The sequence below is a fragment of the Anopheles gambiae genome, chromosome 3 (genome assembly GCF_943734735.2).
Source record: "Anopheles gambiae chromosome 3, idAnoGambNW_F1_1, whole genome shotgun sequence".
In the NCBI taxonomy this organism is placed as follows: Eukaryota; Metazoa; Arthropoda; class Insecta; order Diptera; family Culicidae; genus Anopheles; species Anopheles gambiae.
Window position 1 is genome coordinate 37058360 of NC_064602.1, and position 10496 is coordinate 37068855.

Sequence of the window (10496 nt, forward strand, 5' to 3'; positions counted from 1 at the left end):
ACGATATAGACACCTAGTGAAGCGCTTTTGCACGCCTTCGAGTTTGTTATTCCAACCTGCCCTGTTAGTACAGAAGGCAACAGAAGCATACTCAACAACAGGGCGCACTAGGGAACAATACAATGCCTTAAGGCACCTTAAATCGGTGAAGCCCGACGTCATGCGAAAAATAAGGCCAAGGTTTGAATAAGCTTTACCGATGACCAATTCAAGGTGACTATCGAATGATAGCCTTTCGTCTAACATAATACCTAAATCGCGAACACATGACACCCTGTTGATAACAGTGTTATTAAGAACATAATCGTGAATAAGAGGGGAATGACGACGACAAAAAGAGATCACGCTACATTTACTAGGACAGAGCTCTAAGAAGTTTGACGCACACCATGAAGAGAGGGAGTTAAGAAGAGATTGGAGTGCGCTGCAATCATCCTCTTGCATCACTGGAACAAATACTTTAATGTCATCTGCATATAGAAGGAGGTTAGGAGATGGGAGAATAAAACTAATATCATTTATGAATAACAGAAACAAGAGGGGACTTAGTACACTTCCTTGAGGGACACCAGAAGAATTGGAAAACGGTAAAGAAAAGGACGATCCGTAGCTTACATGAAGATTTCTATTAAAGAGGTAAGACCCAATCCAATGAACGAAAGACGTAGATAAGCCTAATTTAGAGAGCTTCATCAAGAATAGTTTATGAGATACTCTATCAAAAGCAGATTTAATATCAGTATACACTGTCTAAAATCTAGTCATTTAAAATGTCATTTTCTATCATTTAAAACATTTCAAATTAAAAAGCAGCTTGTCCAGGGGCTGGGTTGAAGATATTCAATAAAAACATGCCGAATGACCGGAATTTTAAGTTGTCCGTAATTTAAATCATAACGGTATATACACTGCTGCTATCAAGTATGACTTCCATTAAATTTGTGAATCCCAAGTTCTACAAAACTGTTGGTGGCTGGTGGAAGCTTTTCTTTGGTCATCAAGGGAATAGCCGTGCCGGATTTCAAAATTGAGTAGTTTTTTCATCATTTTTTTATGCGAAAATGGCTGAAATGCATGCACAACATGTGTATTTATCAATTACAAAGCTTTTCCAGTCCAGTTTGAGAAGAAAACATGGAAAATTAAAACGTTTTCTGAAGCGGCTCCAAATTGTTTGGCAAACTGCTTCAGTCAGCCGCCGCCAGATGCGCTAGTGAAAATCTAAATTACACTAGCAAGTTCAGACAATGTACACCAGCCTTTACAAAATTTCAAATTCTTATCTCAGAGAAAAACGGAAACAATGTTTGATTACCTTTCCACCTAGGAAGCTTTGTAGAAAATATCGATTTAAAATATGCAAATCACAAACTATCGTATGACAATTTCACGTTGATCGATAGATTGGTGCCGTGACCAGGATTGTTGTTAATTGCGTTCATGTGTGACAGTGACACGGGTCTTTTGCCGTAGGATTTTAACAGACATTAAAAAAAACTAGCCAATCAGTATGAAAAGACCGCCCTATATCTTATATTTATTTCCATAAGCCTTCCTTGTTAGGTACAACTTTTAATATGGAAAAATTCAAAATGCACTAAAATATATTCACATTCGACAAAGGCAAGCTTTGTCTAGATGTTTCAACAGAGCTCTCATGTTTCAATTTGATAGGCATTTTGTAAACACTTCATCAACAATTACGCAAAGCTTTCTTTGCTTACCTCTTTAGCTAAAACAAGTAGTAAAGTTGCACATTATTTATCCATTTTGAATTCTCATTAACACATCATCGTAACGCAATGTCTCCACCCAAACGGAAGGAAATGATACATGCAAGAATCGGCCGAAGAGTTGACGTGTTAATTGCTACTTATTTCTTCGTCAACTCGCAAAACGCTTCGTTGATTGCTAATTGTTACCTTTGGGCCTTAAAACTGATGTTACATTTTCAGATATAAAAAGTAGAAACGGCGGTTAGAAGCTTTGCAATTCGGCATTTCTGTTCGGTGTGTCGCGGTACTAACAGGAGGATGATCATCGTTGGTGGTGGCGATCATCGCGCAACGGCTTAGCCATGGCCGCAAGCAGATCGTGCTGGTGGTGGTGGTGGTGGGATTTTATACTGGGATTGGTCGCCTTCTTCTTCATTCCGTTCCCTTCTGTGGAGTGTGCGGTAAGTGAAACGAATGACCATTGAGTGATTAAGGTGATTAAGTGCATCATTTCTTCCCTCAGATGACGCGAAAACAACTGATCAACTCGATGGACATGATGCGTTCGGCGTGCGCTCCCAAGTTCAAAGTATCCACCGGTAAGTGAGTGACGGTGTGCCGTGGAAAAAGTCCTTGCTTGATCGCTTCTTTCCCTTCGCTTTGCTTCAGAGATGCTGGACAACTTGCGGGGTGGCATATTCGCCGAGGATCGCGAACTCAAATGCTACACGATGTGCATTGCGCAGATGGCGGGAACGGTATGAGCGAGCGGCTCGATCGTGCATTTGAGCGATCACTGATCTTTTGAAACACTGTCTCCTTCCCTCACCAGATGAACAAAAAGGGCGAAATCAACGTGCAGAAAACGCTCGCCCAGATGGACGCGATGCTACCGCCGGACATGCGGGACAAGGCGAAGAAAGCGATCCACTCCTGCCGCGATGTGCGTAAGTATCGATCGAGCCCTTCTAGGCGGATGAGGATCCTTCATTTTTGTCTCTTGTCTGTCTGCCTTGCCTTGTTTGATCCTCCTTCATGCAGAGGGTCGGTACAAGGACTCGTGCGACAAAACGTTCTACTCTACCAAATGTCTTGCCGAGTACGATCGCGACGTGTTTCTCTTTCCCTGATGGTGATGGCGCGTCGATCGTCGGCAGCATGCTCGTGATCGGTCCGGGATGAAGCGATCCGGCACCGGGATTGCAGAGACGTCAGCAGGCAGCATCAGCAGACAGCAGGCAGCAGCATAACCTTACAGCATAGGCAGCATAGATGGCACATCGTGGTGGTGGTGGTGTTAGCTGTAAATGGGAAAGAATGGGAAAGGAAATAAACGAACAGAAACACGAAACCAAACAAAGCAATGCGCAGGCAAACCCGCATGGGAAGCAAGCCGTTCACACTCCGAAATAGAAGACAATTGATGCTGTGCGAGGGTCGTCGAGCATCAGCATCCTCAACCTGCTCGCTGTCATGGTTCACTGTTCTCGCTCATCTCGCGTGCTCATTGAACCGTGAAATTGAGAGCGCCACCGGGTTCAAACGCGTGCAGTGCACCCCTCGCGAGGGGAGGTCAACCAAACAGAGCATTAATTAATGTTGGCGCATGCGCACACATAAGCAAGGGTGCGCGCATCCAGCACCACCACCCGCATGTTGCGTTGCGCATGGCGACTGGCGACTGGTTCCGGTCCGGTTCGGTGGGTTGCGGTCGGCCACGCCGAGCAATCGCGAGTGTGCCTCCCGCTGCACATGCGGTCCGGTTAGTTGATCCGAAGCTGGCTCGATGTCCGATGACGGATGCTAGTCGTGCCCGATCTTGACCCATCCGCGCCGCTGTGATCGTGATCGTGTGTGATGGCTTCGGGCCGCTTGGCCGCACAATGGCAGACGGATGTGTTGGACTTGATTTTGCTGCTTTATTTATGCTTTTTGGGGTTCATGTTTCACCCCTCGTGGTAGAGTTTTTTTTTGTTGTAATGACTAGGGGCACTTGCACAAGCACGGCTAGTTCCATGTGCTTGTTTTGTTGGTCCAGCATAAGAGGCCACGGCGCAACATTCGATGGATCGTGATCTTGTGTTGGATGCTTGCCTGTTACCCGATCGACATCTTTGTTTGCTCATCTCATCTTCATCACAGCTCTCCATAATCGATCGACAACAATGAGGATCGAGTCGGGGAGCATTTTGTTGCAAAGATCGCCATAAATTAAGGCGGACAAAGGCGGACAAATTGTATGTTAAGAAGTTTTATTTAAGATTAAATTTAATCTGGAAGCTTTTTGTCATGATATTCTAAAGATTATCTTATAGTTAATAAATACCTAATCTTAATTCTTACACTTCTAAGATCAACAAATAACATTCTATTAGTTGGTAAACCTCTTCGTAATGTTTTAAAGAAGAATAAAAATCAACAACAAGTTCCGTGCTAGCCAAGCTTATTTCAAGTAATGGCGAGAAAAAGATAGATTTGCTTTTATTATATTTTTAATAATTAACAATACTCAAAAAATATATTACATGTATCGAACAACAAGTAATTAAGTTTTATAATGGATTTTTAAAATATAATTTTATACCAAATTAAACGTTGTTAACAAACTTTAATGTTGACATTTTTTCTCATTAATTTCTCTCAAACGATCGTGAAGCAATGCCAAGAACACAGTCTGCATACAAAACGTTCTACTGCGGGATACTCCACCGTTTATTCAAGTAGTACGGAAAACCCCTCAACCGAAAGGCTATCCTGATAGGAATAGAATCGATTCAACGTTGCTTACGTCTCGATTTGCGACACGCCTGCTACCCTGGTCTCCTTGCAGTCCTATTACCACCATATTAAGCGCTACTTATGCTTTTAAAGGGGCTGCCAACCGCTCCACATTAAACACCGCACAAGATTCTGCTGCAGTCCATGTGCTGCTCCCATGGTTGAATGGAATTGAAGTTACCTTTCAACAACTTCGACTCCCGTTTCACGGTGGTCGGCTGTTTCCCCCAGTCACAAATGGTCTTGAGTACTGCGTAACAAACAAATCCAATTCAAGCACGGTAATACGTGAAGAAAATATGAAATATTGATCAACTATGTTTTAAATTGAAACGATACAACTATTCATGGCAGGCTTACTCCTGGAGCGGCATCGACAATTGCTTGCTTCAGCCTATATATTTCTGCTTCAATTCATATATGCCTTCAGGTTCAAACTAAGCTGCCGTCCACTGCTTCCGTTGAATCGTAGTTAAACCTCGGCTATGGCTCTGGACGTCCTCTCTAACCTATCTTAATTATTTGAGGATTAAACGAAGTATATGATCTTTTCAATGCCTGCGTCTCTTAACAATCCTTTAAGATCCGCTTTAGGGACCGGTACACTTTGCTGAATGATGACGCATAACTTTAAATTAGAATTAAAACAATCACTGGGTTCTTTATTATCAACTTAATGAGTAATAAATACAATAAAATGTGTTTAATATTGATTCCAGAACATTTGTAAAAACACAGCTTGGCACAAAATGACAGACACCTCACTCCGATGCAATGTATAAATTGCACCTAATATCAATAACCTTTAATTGGTACAAAAACGTATTCCAAAACCAAATGTACCAAACCCACAACATATATTGAGTATAAATAAAACCAATTCCGAACAGATTCGTTCGGACTGTCAAGATAGGCTTTACGCTGCTCAAAAACTTCGCCTTCCAACTTATTTCAAGAGTTTAGTTATGTCCCCCTACTCAAGGCAAGGCTTCTAAACTCCAACGTTTCTAGTAAGGAAACCCCCTTCTGGGTTTCTATGATCGCCTACACGATCAAGTGTTGAAAAGTCCACTTCGAGCAAAGTGTTGATACATGTCAGGGAAACACTGACCTAACGCGATGGTACGCGTTGATCAGTTGTACCGGACACGTTAAGAAAAATGGTAAAAATCTAGGGATGTATAAATGCAACGACCATGAAAATGTGCATACATTATCTTACACTAATGTCTTATCAGAAAATGTGTTGAAACTGTTGAGTTTCCATCGATTTTTTTTCATGAATCTTTCGCATGTCAGATGTCCGTCTTACCCAAACTGCACAGAAAAAACCCATGTTTTTAGGGTTTTTCCGTGCAGTTTTGAAATGTTCGGGTAAGACGGACACCTGACATGGGACAGATCGACACCATGAAGAGTAAGATGGAAAACGTTGGAAATTGAAGAGTTTTATAGTATTTTAACATATCGTAATGCTGTCCACCTTCGGGTGCGTAAATAAACCAATTCTAGGCCAATAACAATGGCGTTTCATTCAGCCGTTAATTTAGGAATTGTAAGCGCCACTTCGAACACCTCGAAGAACGCAGAATCTAAAGCATTATTGAAATATAGGACACTTACAGCTAACGTTGCACCAGCTTACAGAACAACAGTTTAGAACTTCGCTTTAGGAAAATACTCCGCGGAAAGTCGACAACCCCAGCATTTCTTGAGGGACTTGTTTATAGGTCAAGCCATTTTATCCCCCATGTCAAAATTCAACTTTTCGATATTTGTAATCCCATAGAATCTCTCATCTATTCCTGAACGTATCAAGGTCGCATCTTTTTACTGCTTAAAGTTGTCCAAGTTGTGACAAGATATTGGATTTCGTGAAGTGCCTCATGAGAGTCGAGCAAGTAATAACATAACGAATGGTTGCTATTTTGACCGGTGTTTCATTTCTCGTTAATTTAAATACCTTCTCTAGTCGCTGGAAGGTTTATATCTTCTAAATATCCTTATTTAAGGTATTTGATGAAATCTATTAATCAAGAATTGATATAAGAAGTAAAATAAATCAATAAACTCGGTGTCCATCTTTCCCTACAACAAAGTGTCTGTCTTTCCCGCTTTGGTGTCAGGATGTTAAAACCACCAGAAAACAAGATTTTTATTGATTTCATTCTCGTTCTTTCGCCAGTTTGTTTGCTTTATGATCACGACTATTCATTCATATAATAAATCTTCCGGAAATATAAACAATACAAGTAACAGAGCTTAAGATTCGCAGTAATCAAATTAGATCCACAAGGGTGCGCAAGGTTGACAATTTGTTTTGTTGGTGAATTTTTCCAATTTTGCATATATTATGCCAAACATGTTCTCAAATGTGATGTTTAACTTTAAGTTAGGATGTTGCATTGTTGAACTATTCGAAAATTACCTTTTTCATGTATTTTTGAGAAGTGCCCTTACCTTACCTTAAGTGTATCTTACCAGCAGTGTCCGTCTTTACCTATCCCTATAAAAAATAAGGAAAAAAAACCTAGCTCGTTAAATACGTCTTTACTGCTCGGCAGATAGCGGAAAAAGAGGATCCTCAGATCGTCTCTCGATCCAACGATGTCAACATCACAAAGCCACACGTATTATTGTTATACCAGTACCAAGGTTTCTGATAATTATACCACTTAATTATATACTGAAAAACCATGCATAATTATTAAGCGGTATGGTTATTATCTGGATATGAATAAATCATTGAAAACATATTCATCATCATCATCGTCATCATAGTCCAGAATTTGAAGCTGTTCATATTGCTTCTTCTAAACCTAACCTGGTGGTCTAATGTAAAGAAGAGAGAGGCAAAAAGCTTATAAAAGGACGAAGCATATCGATTTCCGCACATGCCGGGTTGACTATCCTGCTACGGGTCAACCCATAAATCGTCGAGTGTAAGTAGAATGAGAGTGCGTTTAGGCCGACAAAACTCGATGGCACAGATGTGATAATCCATAAAAAATATGTTTAGAAAATAAGAGAATAATTAACTAATGAAGAAGGTAATATAAGTACATAGGGAATAAAATATCAATAGAAGTTCAATTTATTTTCATTAATTTTCCTACTACAGCATATCCATTTGGTAGCTGTATTGATTCCTGGTTTTTGTGAAGCAACAAAAACAAAATACCTTTTCCTTTTCCAACAACCCCTCACGACCAGCTGCAATAGAAAACCGAAAGTGATTCATAACAAATCATGCGAAACGAATACGACCTCTCCCACCAACGGCGCCCGTTTAGTATTGAACTTGACGCATTTCGGTGTGCGTTACCATAGCAATGCACATGGTTAAACATTTGTATATTCTTCGCTGGCGCTTTTGCTTTCCCCCTTGCACAGTGCTCGCAGACATAAAACCAAAGTAGTCAGGTGCAGTTAACGGCTGGCCTTGGTAAAGAAACTTTCCCACTAAATGGTGCAAATAAAAAAAAACTGAAGTAAAATAAGTTTCTGTTTACTTGTCTACCCACAGTTGTGTGTGTCTAAATAAGAAAACCATGAACTCCCACTTCTATCCCGGAAGAACCACACCGGAAACCATGGTCGGTGGCATACGAAAGTGGGAACAATTGTCCCGCACAGCCGGCAAACAATCGCTCGCACCGTTTGGCGATGGTTACGAAACTCCCCGGCAGGTAAAGAGTCGCAAAGAGGACTCGGAATCGGACCAAGAACCCACAGAACCCCCGGAAGAGGATGATCAGTACACGGAGCAGCACTACTCGGAGTCGGAGTTTCACACCGAGCAGGAAGAGGATGACGACGAGCAGGCGGACCGCAACGAGCACGGCTGGTCAGAACATGCGCATCCGCCGATTCAGGTGTCTCAATATCCGCCGAAAAGATTCGAGCAGGGCAGTCACCTGCTGCACATTGATTTCATTACCGACGAGCTGGGACGGTTCGAGTTGCCAAGCTCGGGCCAGAGCAGAGGCCGCCGACCGATGGGAATGGTGGGCAGTGGGGCAACGGGAAGGAAATCCGCTTCCGGTCAGCAGCAGTCCCAGCAGCACAACATTTCCTTTAGCCGCGAGCGGGTGCGTGAGATCGAGCGAACCAATCAGATTCTGCTCCGCCGTATCATTACCACCCGACCGACGCTACAGACGCAAACCAGTAGTAAACCGGTGAAAAGGACCGTAAGTAATAATGGTCATGATGCTTAACCAGATTCTTAACTAATAGTTGGGGTGCACGATTTTTGCTTTCTTGCAGAGCTCAACGAACGCATCTCCGGCGACCAGCGCAGCGACAAATCGACGCAAGATGCAGGAAAAAATTGCAGCAGAAAATGAGGTGAGTGCGCGGGCGAGATGTCCTTCCACAAACTTAATTGTTAATTTTTTTAATGATTTTTCCAGATTTTGCTCCGAAAAGTGAACTCGGTTGGCAGCCGGTTGACGTTGAAGCGAATGACTAGCTAGGGCAGTTGCCTATGCTGGTTGCCTATTTTTTCCTATTTACATATGTGTGTTTTGGGTGTGTACACCGTTTCTTCTGGACTCTGCCAAAATTCTGTACTTCTGACTTAAATAGAGATCGATCGAGAAGACTGTGTTTTTCTTATGCACTGTATTGCTGTAATTTCCGCTTTATTGTGCTGTTTTATGGGTGAGCTCTGTTCATGGCATCAAATGCACAAAAAGGCATGTTATGAGAAATGTGAATCTGAATCTACGAGTGCAACATACTTGCTAAGAGGTAAGATCGTGTTAGATCGTTCACTATCAAGCGTCGTTTCATTTCGGTTTCCTTAGAACAAAAAACACAAAACAAAAAAAAGAAAACGAATCCCAAATCACAATTCGGCTTATCTGGTTATGACGAACCAAATGAAAGTAGCGCGTGGTTTTCGGTGTTGGCTTATCAAACCTCTGAATCGTACAAACGGGACCTCCCGGTTTCGGAGAATGAGTTCAGTTTGGCTAGAACAGACGTAGCGTCGAATCGATGTCGGTCAGTTGGGAGCAGCAGGATTTGTTTGTTTCTTCCAGCGGAGCGAACCGCACCCCGCGCAATGGTCGGGGCCTTGTTGAACCGGGATGTCCCGTAAGGATATCTCGATTTGCTGCCGTCGATGGAATTCGAGAGGTAAAGTGCGCTACTGTGTAGTTAGAACCGAAAGATTGAATTCCACTCCATTGCTTCCAGTTACTTATACGCAAAGGGGAAGATGGCAAAATTGGCATTACCGTGCGCCATATAGAGGAAGGAAAGATTCTTATTTGCGCTGTGCTGCGCAGAAGTCCCGCATATCTGGCAGGGCTTCGATACGGTGACGAAGTGTTGAGCCTTGAAGATGAACCACTGGTTGGGCAGACGGTGGATCGGGTTCGTGAGCTGGTGCGGAAGAATACACGTAATAGCATCAAGTTGCGCACGAAAGATAAGTAAGTGTTGTTGTGATCGATTGCTGCAAAGTACAACCCTGTACAACCGTGTAATCACCTCCCATTTAGACCAGGCGAACGGTATGTAACCGTCGTGCGGGATGAGGAGAAGGGTTACGGTTTCCGGTTCGTGGACGGAGAGATCACGTTCGTTCGGTCGAACACATCGGCCCAACGGCAAGGTCTGGAGCGGAAGCTGCAAATCATAGAGGTTAACGAGGAGGTCGTTGTGGGAACCAAGGACGAGGATATTGAGGCGATCATATGCGGCAGTGACGGTGGCACGGTGACGCTCTGTGTTGTGCCGGTAAAGGTTTATCGGCAGCTGTTTAGTAGGTGAGTTGTTTTTTTCTGTGCATTTGAGGCTGGAAATTAAGGGTAAATTAATTGTTTTTTTTTTTTTCATTATTTAAGGATATCATCCATCACCAATGATTCTCTCACGTTGGTTGAATTGTGAGAATCGGTGTATTATTCTCATGCGCACAAAATCTGAATTTATATGTCCGACTTAGATTAAAATAGTTTATTAGAATAAACATGTTTATCCAATATTTAC

General features: G+C 42.4%; 3 protein-coding genes across 4 annotated transcripts; all 3 read left to right on the forward strand.

The window, feature by feature from the left end:
• Positions 1-788: 788 nt before the first annotated feature.
• On the forward strand, positions 789-2946 carry LOC1279004 (general odorant-binding protein lush). The gene is made up of 5 exons (XM_318661.4): positions 789-2176; positions 2239-2314; positions 2385-2473; positions 2548-2662; positions 2757-2946. The coding sequence occupies exons 1-5, from the start codon at positions 2078-2080 to the stop codon at positions 2843-2845; spliced, it is 468 nt and encodes a 155-aa protein (XP_318661.3). The 5' UTR covers positions 789-2077; the 3' UTR covers positions 2846-2946.
• A 4853-nt stretch (positions 2947-7799) lies between these two features.
• Positions 7800-9131, forward strand: LOC133393190 (uncharacterized). Of its 2 annotated transcripts, XM_061656697.1 has the most exons (4): positions 7800-7938; positions 8020-8686; positions 8763-8843; positions 8909-9131. In XM_061656697.1, exons 2-4 carry the CDS (start codon positions 8045-8047, stop codon positions 8969-8971), a joined length of 786 nt encoding a protein of 261 aa, XP_061512681.1. In that variant the 5' UTR covers positions 7800-7938; positions 8020-8044; the 3' UTR covers positions 8972-9131. The 2 variants fall into 2 exon arrangements, with proteins under 2 accessions (XP_061512681.1, XP_061512682.1); XM_061656698.1 differs by lacking the exon at positions 7800-7938 and having other exon boundaries at positions 7945-8686.
• A 206-nt stretch (positions 9132-9337) lies between these two features.
• Positions 9338-10495, forward strand: LOC3292016 (syntenin-1). The gene is made up of 4 exons (XM_061656699.1): positions 9338-9638; positions 9699-9937; positions 10007-10273; positions 10352-10495. Exons 1-4 carry the CDS (start codon positions 9498-9500, stop codon positions 10395-10397), a joined length of 693 nt encoding a protein of 230 aa, XP_061512683.1. The 5' UTR covers positions 9338-9497; the 3' UTR covers positions 10398-10495.
• Position 10496: the final 1 nt, after the last annotated feature.